This window comes from Schistocerca gregaria, chromosome 1, assembly GCF_023897955.1.
Source record: "Schistocerca gregaria isolate iqSchGreg1 chromosome 1, iqSchGreg1.2, whole genome shotgun sequence".
NCBI lineage: Eukaryota > Metazoa > Arthropoda > Insecta > Orthoptera > Acrididae > Schistocerca > Schistocerca gregaria.
In genome coordinates this window covers 365,542,301-365,563,118 of record NC_064920.1, presented here as the reverse complement: position 1 = coordinate 365,563,118, position 20,818 = coordinate 365,542,301, and the positions used below count along the sequence as shown (strand labels likewise).

At 44.4% G+C, this 20,818-nt stretch overlaps 1 protein-coding gene across 1 annotated transcript in view; it reads right to left on the bottom strand.

Annotated features, from left to right (window-relative positions):
* Window positions 1-20,818, bottom strand: part of LOC126346830 (uncharacterized) — a 104,625-nt gene that overhangs the window by 51,170 nt on the left and 32,637 nt on the right. The window contains exons 2-3 of the mRNA XM_050002222.1: window positions 17,599-17,716; window positions 11,224-11,297 (exon numbers count right to left, since the gene is read on the bottom strand). Coding sequence (XP_049858179.1) covers window positions 11,224-11,297; window positions 17,599-17,716 — 192 coding nt within the window. The remainder of the gene's footprint in view (window positions 1-11,223; window positions 11,298-17,598; window positions 17,717-20,818) is intronic.

The following is a 20,818-nucleotide window of genomic DNA, read 5'->3' as shown; positions in this document are numbered from 1 at the left end:
CGATAGGTACAATCTGAAATTTTTTTGCAAAAATTGTGGTAAGTTCCTATGGGACCAAACTGCTGAGGTCATCGGTCCCTAGGCTTACACTCTACTTAAGCTAACTTAAACCAACTTACGCTAAGGACAAGACACATACCCACGCCTGAGGGAGGACTCGAACCACCGACTGGGGGAAGCAGCGCGAACCGTGGCAACGCGGCCCCTAGACCACGCGGCTACCCCGCGCAGCAGGCACACTCTGATCAAAAGAATCTGGACACCGTTATGTAAAGCGGAATTGACCACTAGACGTCACGAGAGGTGGACCCGCAAGCAAAAGAGGAGGCGGAGAGTATTGTGTTGTCAGCAGAGAAGTTGTATCAGCATAGTAGGTCGCTCAGAAGAGCTCAGTGACTCTGAACGTGGGCTAGTGGTTGCTGTCACCTGAGTAACAGGTCCATCAGGTACATTTTAATCCTTTTAAAGCTGCCCCAGTAGACTGTTCGTCATGTAATTGTGAAGTACAACGCGAAGGAGCAACCACATGTAAACCAAGACCGGGCTGATCTCATCTACTGACGGAAGGGACCGTCGAGCATTGCGGAGGGTAACTGCAAAAAAACACGCATGAAATCAGCGGAAGGAATCACTCGTGAGCTTCAAAGTACTACTAACAGTCCAGCTAGCACAGTGGCCGTGTGGGAGTTACAAAGAATTTGGTACGATTGTCGAGCAGCTCCTCATAAGGCACCCTTGCTGTAGCCACTTCTAAGCGACACCTGATGTGGCGTAAAGAGTGACGCCATTGGATAGTGGATAATTGCATACGAGTGATCTGGCGCGAGGATCACGCTATGTCCTGTGACTGTCCGATGGAAGGATTTGGGGTTGGCGAATGCCTGGAGAACAATACTTGTCATAATGTGTAATGCCAGCCGTGAAGTATTGAGGAGGTGGCGTTATGTTATGGGGTGTTTTGCGTGGCTGGGGTTGGTCCCTTATTGCAGTTAAGAAAACGCTAAATGTAGAAGGACATAAACACATTGTAAAGCGTTGTGTACTTCACACAATAGATAAACATCCCAGAGACGATGATTACTTTCATCAGCATGACAATGCTCCCTGTCATCAAACAGCATAAATGGACTGACCTGCTCAGAGTCCCGATCTGAACCCAACTGCGCCTTTCAGATGAGTTAGAAAGTTGACTTCGCTGCAGACCCCAGCGTCATGCACAACTACTTTCTCTAATTTCGGTTGTTGTGGAAGAATGAGCTGCCATTCCTCCTAAGACATTCGAACACCTCATTGTAAGTCGCACCAGCAGGGCTCAAGACCTCATAAAGGTGAATGATGTGAACACTACACATTTATGTTTACTAACAGGGGTCCAGATACTTTCAGTCAGAAAGCGCAGATAGTATTGGTTTCCCAGATACGTATTTGTATCATATATGTTGTATGAATAAACAGATTCAATAAAGTGCAGTCTGAGGAAGTGTGAATACTGATGTATCGTGAACATGACTGTGTGTAGACGGAAACACATGTCTTGTTTGCGGATGGAGAAAAGAATTTGATGCTTGCAGTGATCGTAACTATTATGAAATTACTGGCGCCAATCGTGCTGTGCCTCATTTAAATGAACCACGTCCCCATATCTTTTGGTGATATGGGAAAAACGTGTAAAACCTAAACCTGGGGGCCGAGCAGGGTTTGAGTCACTTCAAATACCTAACTGTTGGAGAAGATCGCAAGTGCCATCAATGCGTAGCGCCTACTAAGTAGGCTACACTGCATAACACAATTATACACTTCTGCAACAAATTCTGCAAGTGGAGCAGCAGTTGCAATCTGCTCAACAGGATGGGTTAATTGCAATACCACTTCCTGAAACTATGGGAAATTATGTGACTTCATCTGAACTGGTAAGCTTCCATGGGAGCCCTCTAGAGAAGAAATTCCATCCGAAGCATCAAATTACGGAGTACGGTTTATGTTTCAAGACCAGTGTGTCTCATTATATGCTGAGACCAAAAATAAACAAATTCATCTGAAAATATCTGTATGGTTACTGGCAAGAGCTGCGAAACACCATAAGCGCTTTAGAATAGACGCTACGTCGTTAGTTATGCGTTCGGAATATTCCAACCTCTTTCTTTCCCTACAGTTTTTACCCTCTGTGGCTTCCTGTAGTAATAGCACCAAAGCTATTTTCTGGTGTCCTAACACCTGTAATATCATTCTGTGCCTTCTTTTTGTCAATGTTTTTCACGTACCCCTTTCCTCGTCGATTTTGCGGAGAACTTCCTCATTTTTTCCCTTACGGTACACCTAGTTTTCGACATCCTTCTCTAGTAACACATCTCAAACGCTTCGGTTCTCTTCTTTTAAGGGGAAGAAAAATTAAAACTATTCTGCAGACGGGCAGTGAGTGGGAAAGACGGGTTTTAGCTTCTACCCCGAGAACTCTCTGTGCGCTTTTTTGAACCCTTCGAGTTCTGTTTTAAACTTTTCCTAACTACAGATGGGGGACACTGCTCTTAACTGTAAAGACACTGCGAAATTTCTGGACCGCACATTTGATTCTAAGCATACTTAGTTGCCCCACGTTGGGGAACATAAAAGACGGTACCTAAAATTACTCATTATTTTAAAATCTTTTAGTCAAAATTCATTGGGAGAAGATCTAACTTTTCTGCTCCAGTTTTACAGGGCCTTGTATGATAGCGACTTGACTATGGGTGGCACAGTGTATGGATGTGCACTACCTTCTTCCTTACGAAGAGGGAAGGAATTCGAGTGGCCAGTGGGGGCCTTTAGAGCCAGCCGCGTACAGAGCCTTTGCGCTAACGCTACTGAGCAGCCACTTCACATCACACAACGACACACCATCGTGCAACTGGATTATAAAACACTGTGCGCGCCATATACACTTGCAGACCGCACCATTACTCGCCCACCAATAGAAAGGATTTTCCAATCGACAACGGTCGGCGAGGCCCAATTGGATTCGCACGAAGCAACCAAAGTGGACGTAAATGACTCGATATCTAAAATAGCGCGGTGGGAGGAAGGACTGTATAAAGATAGGAAGACGTCATCGAAACTCTATTCATGGAACTGCTAGAGGATAATATGGACCCAGATAGTATGGTAGACCTTCTCGATATCAAAAACATTCTGCTCACTTGAGCTCGTGGATGGAAAGATCATTGTATAGCCGCTTCTAGGAGGACCTGTTCGTCAAACGTACACTATCAGTCAGAAATCATTGGAAACAATAACGATCATAAAATACCTAGCACTAACCGTCCGAAGTGACCAAAATCAGAATGACCACATACAATTAGCAGGAATAATGAGATGCCGGACTAACATCCATTGGGAGAAACCCAAAGGAAATGCAATTGCAAGTTCGATCAACAGAAAGGATAGAGAATACCTAACAAAGAGCGGCGCGTTTAGTTATGAGAGCGATAGGTAGATGCTCAGCAATCTCCATCGGTAGACACTACAAGAGAGGTGTTGTGCATTATGGTGAGGTTTACTGTTGAAAATTCCGAGGATGTATATTGTCCAGTCACATTAATGTGACCAACACCATTGATAGAAGTCAACGTACAGTAACCACTCACAGATGGTAGCTGTGAGCACTAGTTGTGGAAGGTATTAAAGTGTATAGGAGTGACGCGAAAACAGTACAGTCGTTGTCTTATCACGGAAACAGAGCTATTTATCTACCACAAAAACGGACATGTTCATTGTTTTTCAGACCAAGGGTGGAGGCATGTCCAAAACAGCTACGTTTGTAAACTGTTCGCATGCTGCAATGGTTAAAGTATACCATGCATGGCAAAATGGTGCTATCCAAAACTTGTGCCGAGGTGTCTGTGGTTATGTTATGTTGTGTTAACCGGGGACCTAGAAACGACGGAAAGGCTCCGCCCCCGCCGCAGCCGCAGTGGTCCACAACCCCACGACGACTACCGCAGTCCACTTCACCCTTCCGTCGCCCCACACCGAACCCAGGGTTATTGTGCGGTTCGGCCCCAGGTGGACCCCCCAAGGAGCGTCTCACACCAGACGAGTGTAACCCCTACGTTTGCGTGGTAGAGTAATGGTGGCGTACGCGTACGTGGAGAACTTGTTTGGGCAGCAATCGCCGACATAGTGTAGCTGAGGCGGAATAAGGGGAATCAGCCCGCATTTGCCGAGACAGATGGAAAAACGCCTAAAAGCCATCCACAGACTGGCAGGCTCACCGGACCTCGACACAAATCCGTCGGGAGGATTCGTGCCGGGGACAGGCGCTCCTTCCCGCCAGGAAAGCCGTGCGTTAGAGCGCACGGCCAACCGGGCGGGCGGTAACTGTGGTACACCACACATGATACGGGAGAATGGTGGATGCAGAGGTGCGAATTGGCGAAAAAACGTGCTGTTGTTGAGTAATTGACCGACCACATGAACCAACGAGCTACTAACAGTGTCTCTTCAACGGCCGGATCATTTCGCGAACGTTGCTGCATATGGATCCCTGTCGCAGGTGCCCAGTTCATGCACCCGTACTGACTGTTATTCATCGGCAACGAGGACCAAAATTTGCACGCCAGCACAGCAACTGGATGTCCATTGACTGGCGACAGGTAGTCTTTTCAGGTACGTGTTATACTCCACCGGACAAATCGCCATTGGCGTCTACAGCGTGAATCGTCGGAAAGGAAACACAGGGCAACAATCGTGTGAAGGGTACAGACCTGAGGGCATTCCCTGCGCGATCTCGTCATTCCGGAAAGAGCAATAGACCAACGCAAGTAAGCATGTACCAACATCTACATGCAGTCTTATTTTCCTCGGCACGATGGTTCAAATCAAATGGGTCTGAGCACTATAGGACGTAACTTCTGAGGTCATCACTCCCCAAGAACTTAGAAATACTTAAGCCTAACTAACCCTTAGGACGTCACACACATCCGTGCCCGAGGCAGGATTGGAACCTGCCACCGGAGCGGTCGCGCGGTTCCAGACTGAAGCGCCTAGAACCGCTCACCCACACGGGACGGCCGGCCCGATGGAATTTACCAGCAGGACAGTGCAACATGTCACACAGCTCGCAGTGTACGTGCGTGGTTCTAAAGGCTCCAAGACGAGATTACTGTACTCCCCTGGGCACCAAACTCACCGGGTTTAAACCCAGCCGCGAATCTGTGGGACCGCCTCGATAATGCTGTTCGCGTTATGGATGCTCCACCGAGGACCCTATCGCAGGTGTCTGCGGCACTGGAGTCGGCATGGGTCCACATCCATGTCGGTACATTCCAGAACCTCACTGATCTCTCCCTGCTAGTCTCGCAGCGTTCCGCTGTGCAGAATGCAACTGTTCACACTTTTGGAAGTTAGTCACAGTAATGCGACTGGACAGTATAGGTCCCAAGGACAGTCAGGCAACTTTTTACTTCCTCCCGCATACCTCTCTCGAAATGCATAGGACGAGAAAATCTGAGAAATTAGTGCCCATAAGGAGGTCTATCGGCAGTCATTATTCACATGTACCTTTTACGAATGGAATACGGTAGGGGGAATAAAACACCACCAGGTGGCCTGCGGAGTATAGATGTAAAGGTTGATGCCCAGAACAGTTCAGAACTGGCCGTCTTTCAACGAGGCACGCAGGAGACACTCTGGAAGTACGTAACCTCTCTGACTGAACACGTAAGCTTTTAGAGGCCTACGAAGAATCCCGTATTCGAAACAAAGAATGGGCGCGCACTGGTAGTCAGGGGATGTGCGGTCAGAGGCGCCAGGGCGTGGGTGCGCCCGGCCAGCAGGAAGAGGCTGCCCGGAAGCGACGCTCCGGCTTCCTGTTTGGGCCGGGCGCGCCCCTCGCTACCTGTTGTCTCCAATCAAAACAATGTGATTCGCCTCCTGCGCAGCTAAGCTCGTCCGTGGCGCCGTAGTACAGTGATGTTCATCACCGACAAGCTGATACACTCTGTCACACTTCAGTAACTAAATCAGTAGGTAGCCTATGTCGCCAGCTTCCGCTAGGGCATCAAGCCCAACAACAATATGCAATGAAGAAGATTAAATCTACACTACTGAGCATTAAAATTGCAACATAGTGAAGGCAGCATGCAACAAACATCAAATTGATACGATGTGTACTACATTTCAGTGCAACCACACGAAGGACGATTCGAAGTGTTTGCGTCAAACGTCTAGGGGTGAAAGATCATGTCACAGGAAACAACTCCTGTTAGAGACAATAAGCACACTGACACTTACTTGCGAAGGTATGCGTTCTTTAGCATTCACCGGCCCTGGAACAACGAGATTTCAACGAACTGGTAACGTCTACTGTACAGGTCTGCTATATAACTATTCCAGTAAACTAACTGAGTGATTTTCAACAAGAAATAAGAATAAGTGTCTCTATGTAGAGTATACAGAGTCGTTATAAATAAAATGCAATGGAGGTCCAGTGTGGGCTTGGTAGATATGCTAATGCGCTAATCTGTAATTGATTTACGCTGGAAAACAAATTAGTTCCAATTGCGATCATGAGGTGCAGATCTGGCAGTATACAGTGTATGTGTGACGGGACATCAACGCTATCATTTGACAAGCCATAACGTGTGTGAACGTTATGGCTACCGTGAAGAGAGACAGTGTGCTGTTAGTGGAACTGTTTTATATGAACGGCAGCAATTACAGTGAGACCGTATCGCTGACTGAAAGGTCTAAGGTGAGACCAGACGTCATTAAACGGTTTAAAAAACGCGAGTGTATCTCATGATCTACATCTACATCTATACTACGCAAGCCATCTGACGGTGTGTGGCGCAAGGTACCTTGAGTCCCTCCATCGGTTCTCCCTTCTATTCCTGTGGAAAGAAAGATTGTCGGTATGCCTATGTGTGGGCTCTAATCTCTCTGATTTTATCCTCATCGTCTCTTCGCGAGATATACGTAGGAGGGAGCAAGATACTGCTTGACTCCTCGGTGAAGGTATGTTCTAGAAACTTCAGCAAAAGCCCTTACCGAGCTATTGAGCGTCTCTCTTGCAGAGTCTTTAACTCTGTGAGCAGTATTCAAGCAATAGGCGAACAAGTGTACAGTAACCCACTTCCTTTGCTTTCGGACTGTATTTCCTTAGGATTTTTCCAATGAATCGCAGTCTGGCATCTGCTTTACCGAGGATTAATTTTATATGGCCATTCCATTTTAAATCACTCCTAATGCCTACTCCCAGATAATTTGTGGAATTAACTGCTTCCAGTTGATGACCTGCTATATTGTAGGTAAATGACAAAGGATCTTTCTTTCTATGTATTCGCAGCACATTTCACTTGTCTACATTGAGATCCAATTGCCATTCCCTGCGCCATGCGTCAGTTCGTTGCAGATACTCCTGCATTTCAGCACAATTTTGCAGTGTTACTACAATCTCTCGATATAGTACAGCATCATCCGCAAAAAGCCTCAGTGAACTTTCGATGTTATCGACAAGGTCATTTATTTATATTGTGAATAGCAACGGTCCTACGACACTCCCCTGCGGCACACCTGAAATCACTCTTATTTCTGAAGACTTCTCTCCATTGAGAATGACACGCTGCGATCTGTTATCTAGGAACTCTTCAATCCAATTACACAATTGGTCTGATAGTCCATGTCCTCTTACTTTGTACGTTAAATGACTGTGTGGAGCTGTATCGAACGCCTTGGGAAAGTCAAGAAACACGGCATCTACCTGGGAACCCGTGTCTATGACCCTCTGAGTCTCGTGGACGAATAGCGCGAGCTGGGTTTCACGCGATCGGCTTTTTCGAAACCCATGCTGATTCCTTCAGGGTAGATTTCTAGTCTCCAGAAAAGTCATTATACTCGAACATAATACGTGTTCCAAAATTCTACAACTGATCGGCGTTAGAGATATAGGTCTATAGTTCTGCACATCTGTTCGACGTCCCTTCTTGAAAACGGGGATGACATGTGCCCTTTTCCAATCTTTTGGAACGCTACGCTCTTGTAGAGACCTACGGTACACCAATGCAAGAAGGGGGGCAAGTTCCTTCGCGTACTGTGTGTAAAATCGAACTGGTATCCCATCGGGTCCAGCGGCCTTTCCTCTATTGAGCGATTTTAATTGTTCGCGGCAACTGGAAGAGGAAGGCGTCCTATCCCGGTGGAAGTTACGGTCGAGGTTGCTGTCGCTGTAACTGACCATGCATCACGTGTCATGGGTAGTGCTAGTGCAATGTCACGGGTCAAGAGCAGGTAAGTTTTGCTCTCTATTTTATGTTGGCACTCGTACAAGATCCAGATGGCGGAACAAGTGAAACCTCATGATCCGTAGCAATGGTATGTATTTGCTCTTTGGTTTCTGGCACGGCTCGAAGTTGACGACATGTGGCCAGGCCATGTTCTACGGAGTGACGAGGCAGATTTTACACTACGGGTTGCAGTGAATGCACAGAACTGCCGAATTTGGGATACTGTTAAACCACGTGTTGTGCACGAAGAGCCATTGCACCCGCCGTGTGAGACTGTGCGATGTGGACTCATGTTGCATACATTCTTTGGAGAGAATACACTTAGAGAGCCTGCCAGGTGTACAGTGACGGCTGCACGTCATCGAGAGCTACTTGTACAGCATGTGGTTCCTGATTTGTCACAGTACAATTGTGTTGAAACCACTATTTTCATACAAGATGGAGCAACACCTTATGTCGCTCGCCATGTACAAGTCCTGCTTAATACAACTTCCCACAAACGTGTTATCTCTAGAGTCAATAAAATTCTTCTGGGTTAGAGACCGCATTGTCATTTATAAAATTTTATAAATGACAATGCGGTCTCTAACCCAGAAGAATTTTATTGACATTGACAACGGCCGCGGAAGCCTACGGTTACAATTATCTCTAGAGGTTTACCAGATGCGTGCCCTGCAGGATCTTCTGATCTGAAACCAAGCGACTTTTGTCTCGGGGGATATCTAAAAGAACGCATTTACCAGGACACGTTCGTCTCTACCAGGTCTGAAGGCCGCACAGATTTCACGGGAATCGCTATGAGCAACTGTCGATCACACCATTTTACGGATTCAGCGTACCGTCGACGTCTCCAGTGCCCAAACTGTATAAGGGTCGGTAAATAACAAAACCAGCATTATGCCTTTCTCGATTGTTTGACCTTTTCTACCCATGTCCCGCATCCCCACTACTATTCGAGGCGCCTCCATGCACGTTTTCAGCCTGGAATCTCACTGAGTGGAGTACAGTTGTCTTCACTGATCATTTCCGCCTCGAACTGAGGCCCAGAGACCACCGAAGACGTCCGTGGAGAATCTCCGGACGGTAGTGGATACCAACCATATGAACCGACAACCAGGAATTACGGCACATTTCACAGCAGCACCGCTGCGGTCGTCATCCGCGGCTCTGTCACAGCACAGCCGAACGTCAACGATATTCTACGTCCCGTTCTGTTGCCCTCCATAGCAAGCCATCCTGGGCTTGCATTTCAGCAATATAATGTCCACCTGCACACGGCGAAAGCTTCTACTGCTTGTCTCCGTGCTTGGCAAACCCTACCTTGGCCTGAAAGATAGCCGGATCTTTCACCAGTTGAGAAATTTTTGAGCTTTATAGGCAAGACCTTCCAACCACTACGGATTTTGACGATTCAACCCGTCTGATAGAATCTGGCACTATATCCCTCAGGAGGACAACCAACAAGTCTGTCAATCAATGAGAAGAAGAATAACTATTTGCATAAGGGCCAGACATGGCCCAACGCGTTACGGACTTGCTCTGTTGCGGCTGGTCCCGGCGGAGGTCCGAGTCCTCCCTCAGGCATAGCTGTGTCTGTTTGCCCTTAGGATAATTTAGGTTGAGTAGTGTGTAAGCTTAGGGATTGATGACCTTAGCAGTTAAGTCCCATAAGATTTCACACACATTTCTTTTTGAACTTGCTCTGTTTGTGAAACTCTTTCTCTTGAAAATCAAATGGTTAAAATGGCTTTAAGCACTATGGGACTTAACATCTGCGGTCATTAGCCCCCTAGACTTAGAACTACGTAAACCTAACTAAACTAAGCACATCACACACATCCATGCCCGAGGCAGGATTCGAACCTGCGACCGTAGCAGCAGCGCGGTTCCGGACTGAAGCGCTTAGAACCGCTCGGCCACAGCGTCCGGCCCTTTCTCTTGAATGAGTCATTCTATGTGTCTGAAATTATAATCATTTTTTGTTGTCTGTATACGTACGTAATATCTGCCAATTCCCGCACGTTTCGATAATTTTTTCATGATGCGTTGCTTTTTTTTTTGTCTTAGAGTGTTTTCTCAACATAGTTTATCAATTAGAAACTGATGTGGGTTGAATATTCACAAGAATAAAGGCAAATTCAATCTCAGATATTCACTAGTATGTATCATAACAGCAACATTTATGAGAGTGTGGCAAATGGAAAGATATTCATCAGATATAAAAACGAGTTTATGGCGTGCAAGTAATTATAATTCGAAAGAAATAGCCAACGTGTGATCTGAAGAGTGCTGTTCGAAGGCTCGGCTTTACTATGGACTATCGCGAAACGTGACATTAAAGACCATTAGCTTTGCATTGTCAACGGGAAGAAGGTCCATATGAGTAAGTTACGAGGATTGAATCAGTATGAATTCTAAGAGTAGACAAGTCATAAATCTGACAGTGTGACGTAAAATATGTTATCAAAAGGATGTTAAAAATAACATCTACACGGCAGTGACGAAACGTGGTGCAACATCTCGTGTTTGGCACGACATTAGGTATTGTGACACACATAAGGCTATAATGGAAGAAGGTTTATCAAGAGACTGAAGTGAAAGAGAATGTAGAGAATTCAAGCCAATGTCGTATTTCGAAAGCACCTTCTTGACAGAGAAAAGCTGTGAACCGGACCAGGGGCCGAAACTGGGAACTTTGCCATTCGCGGGCAAGTGCCCTACTCACTTTTTTTTTTATTCTTCCACCAGTACCTCACTTAGTACAGAAATTTAAGTTTCCATTAGATGTCTGTGTTCTTCGCCTCAAAAAGATTTTTTTTTCACGGATGTAGGTATGCGAAACACCTACGACGTTGCTTCCACGTCGTTTCAGCAGATTCCTAATCGCGACAGGCGCATTAGACTTGAATAGATTGTTAAGAAATACATTCGCTCCCATCGAAGTGAGTTGCAACCCTGCACCTACCTTGCCTTCCACATGGATCTCGTCATCATCGTCGTCCTCGTCATCAGTGGCATCGTCATCGGCGTTGTCATCATCTGGACAAAAATAAGTGCGACTGTCATAAAGTATGGTACAAAACTTTACGTAAAATAGAGAATAAATTACAGATAATTTACTAAACATTAAGACGGTCTGGTATTAATTTTCATAAAACCTGCAGTGCCGATAAGACACACTATTACAGTAGTTCAAGATCTGCCTCATGGCTAAACCGAATATCTTACGTACTGGCCATTCAAGCTTTGCACCTTTTACTTTTGGGACATTTCGTGGTTTTTAATACGCGACTGGAATTAGTACATACAAGTATATAAAACTTAATTCTGTACATAGTCGTTTCTTCCAGTTTTTGCTTTAATCCTTGTTTTCAGTTTGAAAAACTTTTGGTGCACATTTTTTAGCGTTTGTAAAGCCTTCTTAACTTTATTTTCACTTTTTCGTTATCAGTTGTCGTTTTGTGCTGTGATGGTCCTTTTTGTCTATTGGTAATACATTGCAGTAGACTTTAGTAGCACTTGCAAAAGAACAAAATGAAGGAAGATCGGGTATAACGTCCCGTCGACGTCGAGATCATTAGAGACGGAGCACAGCTCGGATTGTGTCAAAGACGGGGAAGGAAATCGGCCGTGCCCTTTCAAAGGAACTATCCTGGCATTTGCCTGAAGCGATTTATCACATTGATGTATAGGTGCACGTGGTTTGGAAGATGGGTGGAGGAGTGAGTGGAGTCGGAAAGGACGGAAAGAGGAGGATGGACGTTGAGAGGGGAAAGGGGAAGTGTGTGTGTGTGTCTTTTAGGACATTCTGATAACATGGGTTCATTTAGTGGGAAATAATAGCAGAGGGTGCGGAGTAGGAAGTTTGGACGAATCTTATTCTGTAGTTCAGTTGTTAATATTTCACAAACTAATACGATCAATGGAGTCTTCCAAAATAAATAAACGGAATAGGATATGACTTAGAGTTAAAAGCTATTTTTAGCCGTAGAATGGTCTTTACGAAAAAGAAAAACACACCTGATTTTAGCACTACAGGAAGGAATAAACACGAAAGAAGGAAGTGGAAATCTTTGAAATTTTTGTGCTAGAACATAATGTTCAGATTCCCATCGACAGGCATAATTCACAATGAGGAGAAATTAGACAAATGAAATAGGAAGAAAGTTTGTGTCATCTTTCTGAGGGACAATTAATTTGGTTAAGATTGGGGCGAAGAGCGCAAAAATTATAGGAGGCGACAATGATTGAAACATATAGAGTGATGCGTAACTTTTCATTCAGATTTATAGTGGAGTTTGAGAATACCATAAAAATATTCTGACTATAGTCACTGATATTAGCCTGGAATACTGAGGAACACAGAAATATATTAGAGAACATCATGTGTGTGATGTTAATACGCTGAGGAAGATATTTTTAGTGTTCGAACACATGTAGCACCATCTTGGAGCATTGGCTGTGAGATACATTCCACGACATACGAGTACTCTGAATGGCAGCTGCGGCTACGGCTAGCTCTGTGGTGTAGTCCTCTGCGTGTGATGTGTCGTTGTGTGTTTAGGGGGTTCGATTAAGCAGTTATTAGGGTGTTGCTAAAATGAGACAAACGTAGTACAGACGATCGAGTGTCTGCTGTCACAGGAGTTAACTGCTGCGGAGCCTCACGTCCGACAATGGGCGCTGAACGATGTGTTCCGAAATACTTATATCTGCACCAGCATTATACTTTGTCGTTTATCTGCCACAAACGCCTACCCTGCTTTACGGAGTAGGCAAGCCTTCGAGTTCCAAGCCATTTTTTGCTCCTCGGTTGCAAGTTCAGATAATTAATGCGTCTTAAGATTCGGTATGTAGCAAATTAAGGTTTATTTCTCGGACATTCCAAAGAATACGTGATGAGAATTATGTCACGGGTGGATATGCCAGGCTCTGATATTTGAGAAATACAAATTATTCTGTTACAGCATTCGGTTGCAAATATATCTATGAGAGTATGACTACCGTTCGTATAATGCGAGGGAACAAGCTCAAATAGCAACACGTTTGAAGAAGAAAGCATCCGCTTAAATTTTGCACTGAATGGGCTGTTATATAGGAAATTTATGTTAGAATCACTAGCTATAATTACATGCTCGTATGTCGATTCGAGATTTGAAACAGCAGTTTCGAAAGAAGCAAATCCTTGTACTTTAGGAGGTTTGTGGACGCCACATGACAGGCACTTTCTGTTAAGGGCTTTGATCTCTATGAACATATATTTCATTTGTTTATCTTCATTATTATTGAATGTGTGTAGAACGCTGGCGTTTAGGCGCTCTGCACTCGCCGTATGACTGCCGTCTATCGTGAGGATCGTTTGCAACAAACCATCGAGGACTTGATACAGGGCCGGCGGCTGTGGCCGAGCGATTCTAGGCGCTACAGTCTCGAAACGCACGATTGCTACGGTCGCAGGTTCGAATCCTGCCTCGGGCATGGGTGTGTGTGATGTCCTTAGGTTAGTTAGGTTTAAGTAGTTCTAAGTTGTAGGGGACTGATGACCTCAGATGTTAAGTCCCATAATGCTCAGAGCCAACTTGATACAGTGGGCCACCAAATGGCGGAAACACGCAAGGCACCATGGTTGATCATCGACGAGTGCCTGAATCACTACCACTCGTTAAGGTCCCTGGAACGGCTGTGCCCTCAGACAATGTGACTCAAATTCCAGGGCTTTATGATCGATCGCCACCTCACTTCGAAGAAATATATTGAGACTCTCTTGTGAGTGGCCACAGGAAGACTGTGCGTTCTATAGCCGTTACTGAACCCTCAGACCACGATTCCACCTCTGTTGGACGTTGCGATCTAGCTGGCGCTCGTTCGCCCGAGTATGCGCACGTTGTCTGGGGTAACGCGGCTGACTCGCGCATTATTTGTCCGCAGAGGCTTCAGAGCGGTTTCCTCCGCCCTACCCTCTACTTCCTGCGACGTTTCCCGACCGGAGACCTTCTGCGGATCAGTGAAGCACCTCCTCTCCGTGAGAGGTCCCGCTAGACTGCACCCCTCTTCTACCAGAAAATCGCGCCGTCTACCGACACACACGTACGTGCCCTTCGGACGAGAGTGCGGAGATTCAATTCCACACGTTTGTCGCACTTTCTGAGTTGCCAGTACGAGATGTCAAGAAGGCAATACTGCAGAGCATCGCTGAGGTTAATCGGACCCTTACGACATTAAACCACTTCATATCGAGTTTGCAGGCATAAGCCTAAGAGACATGTAGGAATTAACGACATTGTCTGCCAGTGGGCATTGATTTATATCAATGGGGCAAGTCGATAATTTGTGTCGAACCAGGATTCGAACCTGGGTCTCCTATTTACTAGCCAGGTGCACTGACCACTACGCCATCCGGACACAGTGGTCACCACAACTATACTGACTAGCCTAGCATGCCTAAGTCGGACCCAAGTTCTCAGCTTATACCGCTCACTACAAATGTAGTGATCCTGATAATTAGCCTCATTAATCGCAGCGTCTCGCAGATTCCCGTAAGAGTTCGAGCTTGGTGTCCGTCTGCACTGAATCGTCTGAATTGTATATGTTGGGTCTGTTCCTTCGGACATGTCCAAATATATAATTCAGACGATGATGGTCAACGATCTTCTCAGTGCAGACGCACACCAAGCTCGATCTCTTATGGAAATCGGCGAGATGCAGCGAATAATGATGCTAACGAGCATGGGCCCTACGTCAGTAGTTTGAGGTGTAAGTTGAGAATTTGGGTCTGACAGGTGGTGTGTTAGGGTTGCCCGTGCTGTTGTGGTGACCACTGTGTCCATATAGCGCAGTGGTCAGCGCATCTGCCTAATAAGTTAGGGGACCAGGGTTGGAATCCCTGTCCGGCACAAATTTTTGATTTGTTCTATTGAACATAAATCATTGCACACTGGTAGCTACTGTCTATAATTCCTTTTTGTCTTGATTCATAGTGGCTGCAGGATCAAACTGGTTTCTGTTCTTTCGGACATGGTGAACGCCACGTCAGCAGGGGATGACAAGAAATCCCGCCATTTGCAATATGTGATGTGAGTCAAGGTCACTCCCAGGCAATACCTCGTCAGAAAGCAGTATAAAATTGGCTGGAGTTGCACTGCTATCTACATAAAAAGCTTACCCAATCAGATGTACTTCGATGATACTGCGCCGGTGTTGACGCAACCGTATTAGCATTTACAGCTACCTCCAGAGACAAGTAGAAAAAAATCACCTAGTTGCGTACTGTCTGGAAGATGAAAACCAACCCTAATTGAAGCCAAGCAGTTCTGCTCACTACTAGCCTGAAGCACATTAACCACAAACTCATAATAGATCGTACCGACTTGACTTTGTATGTCTCAGTCAAATACCTGGTTCTCATAACACACGACAGATTGCCTAGCCGACTAAGCATAAGCAATGCGGTCAACAAAAATTGCGGAGTAATCAGACGTCGTAAAACTGCCCATCTGACGTTTCATCATACTTCCAGCCATTCTGTAGGGTTCGACAGTACGGTCAATGTCAGGCTGAATGTCTGCAGTCTCTTTTTCGAATTGTCATCAATGCTGATCACTATATACGCAATAGGTACTATACACGTGGGATGATCATAAATCTTCATCACCCGACAGCACCCATGAAATTTTGTGGAAAAACAAACATTTTTTCTCGCCATTCCATAAACTCAATAAGACAAGATTCCCCAAATTCCATTCTCAAAGATGCAAAATAATATCCCAAAATACTGAAGCGACTGACACCTTCTTTTACAGACAATACAAAAACATACACTATCACACAAATGCCATGTTGTTGTTGTTGTTGTTTTGTTATGGTGTTCAGTCCGAAGACTGGTATGATGCGACTCTCAAACGTTGGTCTATCCTGCATAAGCTTCTTCATCTCAACATAACTAGTCCAAGGCGTGTCCATCTCAATCTGCTTACTTTAGTCGAGTCTTGGTCTCTCTTTATAAATTTTACCGCATACACGTCTCTCCATGACTAGTCTGATCTTGATGCCTCAGGATGTGTCCAGTCTACGGATCCACTCTTGTGAGCAAATTGTACCATACATTCCTTTTGTCCTCAATCCGAGTCAATACCTCTTCGTTAACTATCCAATCTTCCTACCTAACCATCTTCATTCTTTTAGAGAACTACATTTTGAAAGCTTCTATTCTCTTTTTGTCTCAGCTGCTTTTCAACCACATTTCACTTTCGTACAAGACTACACTATATAATGGTACCGTAAGAAAACACTTAGATGTACTCTACATTCTATGTTAACAAATTTCTATTTTTGAGATACGTTTTTCTTGCTATTGACAGTCCGAATTTTATATCCTCTCTACATTTTTACTGTTTAATTACCTAATCAGATTCCCTCAGCATGGCCTGATATAATTCGTCTCAATTCCACTGTTTTGTTTTACTTTTGTTGACATTTATCTTATAATCTCTTTTTTAGATACAATCCAACTGCTCTTCCAAGTCATTTTCCGTTTCTGATGGAATTACAATTACAATGTTATCGACAAATCGTAAAGTTTTTATCCCCTCCCCCCCCACCCACGATTTTAATTCCCTTTCAGAATTTCCATTTCGTTTTCTTTAAGCCTTGCTCAATGTACTTCACCAATAAAATTTGGGAAAGGCAATCGTGTATCACTCCTTTGTCAACTACCGTTCCCCTTCCATGTCTTTTGACGTTTACAACAGCAATCTGGTGCTTGTACAAATTGTAGAAAACCTTGCGCTGTTTGCATTTTATACCCGCTACGTTCTGGATTTCAAAGAGTGAATACCAGTTGTCAGAAACTTTACACTATAAACGTAAATTTGCCCCCTTTCAATCAATCTTTTAAGATGAGTTTTGGGGTCAGTAATGCCTCGCCTACTCTTACATTTCTCCAGAACCCAAACTGATGTTTCCTACATTTAGCACCTATCAGTCTTTTCATCCTTCTGTTCAAACTGTCATATTTCGAAACATCTGCAGCACTGTCGAAAATCAGACGATTACAGTGTCCAGTGGAGATTCTACTACTGTAGTATTACAAGTGATCTGCTTGTTCCTGGACTTGTATTGCGATTTTGTTTGCACGTTGTGTTCAGTCTGTCAACGAATACCATTGTGACTCTAGAAAATATACCTCCTCAGTTAATTTGAACGAACAGCTTTGCAACACTTGTGTGGTACATATTCTTGATGACGATGTGTCCAATACTTTGGCAGAGATGAAGGCCTCAGAACAGGACTTAACGAAAGACAGAATTAAAGAGAAGAAATAAAGAGGACCACGTGCGCTTACCGTCATCCTCTGCACTGCTGCTTGTGGTTGTGGAGTTGGCGGCCGTGTCGTTGTGCATGTCCATCTCGTGGGACAGCTCTCCAGACATGCGCATTGACGCCGGGTGGTCCGGCATCGCCTGCAACACACGTGTCGACAACATTAGACGACTGTCCTAGAAACGGCAATGAAAGACTATACCTACCGTACATAACGAATACAGCATGACTCGAATGTGAGAGGACCCTCCCCTCCCTTCCCCACCAACTCAACGTTCAAATTGTGAAAACTCTCAAGAAGTGGTGTTTCAGGAGGAACAGCAAATACGTATTTTAGGTGATGGTAGGATAGACTACTTCTAACAAACATTCTAAATAACATGTGGCCTTTTTTATTAGGGCCTACTTGTAGAAATATAGCTTGTTACAGAGTTGATTTTTCATTTTGCCTGTTGGCACTCCAGTTTATGCATCACAGCGTGAATGACTGTCGTGCGAATATCGAAGTCCTGTGTTTAGGAGTGCCACACAGGACCATGCAGCATCCCGACAGACTCATGCGACTAGCGCCAGAGAGGACCGACTATTGTTCTCTCGAGCGTGCGGAGTCGGCCAGCCATGTCACGTACCTTCAGCCGGAAGTGGCGAAACAAGTATCCCATGTACAGTGCGGCGACGTATGGAACACAATCGATTATCAACAGAGCAATCAATATTGTTGCTTCCCTTGATGTGGAAGCGGAGAGAGGTGCACCAACAGCGGAGCGCCCAAGGACAACTCTGGACACAGCAGTGACACCTCGTCACCTTTTCAGCTGAGTCTGGAGACCACTGCTCAGCGGCTATCGTCGGTAATGCAGGTAATGAGTTCAAAGAATGAGGAATCGAAACTTATGATCCCCTTATGGTTTCTCAACATAATTTGGCTGCGGATGAAACCACACATGGTTTTCTTGTAATGGAACATGCAGAGAAGGAAAAGGTTCCTGCTATGAGTATGGCACCTAAAGACTAAACCAAAGAAATTCGCATTGATACTTGAGATGAATATTATACAGCGAAAAATTAAAAACCACGACTTTCAACAAATGGTGCTTCCATTAAGCCAAAACAACGCCGAAGTGTTGTTAATTTTGAATAATGTCCCAAATAAAAACCGTATGCGAAAAAATGCAGAAGTCTAAGTAAGCTAAATGCAAGTCGTTTAATGACAAGCTCAACTATGAAGCAGACATTGGTTGATAGGGGAGCACGCAGAGTAAACAAGAACTTTTAACGTAACATAGGAAAACTTCTAAATAAAGTATAGTGCACTGTTATTCACAAAGTCTTTACTTCATTCACGAGGCTACGTGTTTCGACAGTTCCTCCATCATCAACAAACGGAACTCATGTTTGACACAGCCTTCGTTAGTGGCACGCACCACCAGTTGTTTACAGCTGCATGTGAGATGGCTGAGAATTTAGTTACGACGCTCACAGTTACAACTAGCGAAATTAACCACACGATCTATAGATGTGATGTAGCAGACAGTTTAAAAATGCAAAAGGTAGACACGATGGAAAAATAGTACGTGCGCTGCAGTCTGATGCGAAAAACACCTTTGCGTCTCACAGTACCTAATATATGACATGTGATTTTCCACGTCAGACTGCAGCATGTACACTGTTCTTTGAACTGTAACTATTTTTTATACTTTTAAACTGCATAAAAAATACCCTCCACCTGATGATTGCGGTGTAACCGTTGAAACGCATAGTGCATGTTGTAAAGACTCTGTGACTAATGCGGAATCGTAAGTTTTCATTTTAACTAACATCCGTAGACCTCGAAACACAGTCCATAACGGATGTAAAAGTTACAGTGCATTGTCCTAAATGTGATTATACTTTTACTCACCCCCAGAAGACCGGATAGAATGTTGCAAATGACAAAAATGCTCAAAATTTGGTGGAGGAATCTTTTTGTTTGATTTTTGCTAACGAAAAACACAGATATTGAGTTACATTAACTTTCAACACGAATATTCATTCTCTACATGTAACTCAGTAAGAAATAAATAGCAACGTTTAATTAATTAATGTACAGATTTATACAATCCCAGATTAAAAACGTATTCCAATTTTATCAGTACGTCATTTTTCCTGTGGTCAAAGACATGCTGCCTCTGTACTGGAGCAGGATAAAACTTTTACATTAGCTTTTAAAATTGTAAAAATAAATCTGAGATATACAAATTAAATAAAATACGATGAGGTACAATACTGAAACTAGTGAGCCAAAAAATGTCTCCAGCAACGCATTTATTAAAAATCATTAACCGCTGATGCCGTCACAAATCGGGAGTTTATCCACCGTTTGATTTCAATGTCGGTGTTCATCAGGGCTTCACCCTATCACCGCTATTATTTATCCTCTGCATGGACCCAGCAGCGCCTAACATACAAATCTCTCGTCGTTGGAACTTATTTAGGAGGACAGTCTGATCCTAGTCCAAGAAACACGCCTGAACAAAGTGGATGCAAATGGATTGCATCTCAGTGCTAAGGTTGGATACTTGGAAGGTCATCCCCTGACGAATGCTACCATCAGAACCAGTGGCAAACTCCCCAGTCAACCATGCATTTTAAATACCTAGGACCCATTGTCACCTCAAGCTGTGATGGCGCTTCTGATACCCAGCCAAGGTTGAACGCAGTTTAGTTCACATATAGAAAAGTCACCGGAATCATCTGCGATGAAAAGATGCCGCAAACTTTCTAGGATCACTTAGTCGTCCATCTGTCTGTCTGCCCAAACGACGCTTAAGACCCCTTTTTTCAGGAACGAGTGGAAGTATTAAGTTAAAATTTATATCAAATACTAACGTCTATGGTCCGTTGGCGGTGTTAATAATTTAAGCTTCTAAGTCAACACAATCAAAAGGTACAGATACTTATATCACATATTTTGATACTAGCAAACATACTCATCAAACCTACAGGATACTTCTCGTTGACCTAGAATCACGAAATTTGGCAAGAAGCGAGGTTCACAGTACAAGTTAAGGTTCAAAATGAATGAGATGGCTCTGAGCGCTATGGGACTTAACATGTGAGGTCATCAGTCCCCTAGACTAGGAACTACTTAAACCTAACTAAAAAAATGGTTCAAATGTCTCTGAACACTATGGGACTTAACATCTGAGGTCACCAGTCCCCTAGAACTTAGAACTACTTAAACCTAACTAACCTAAGGACAT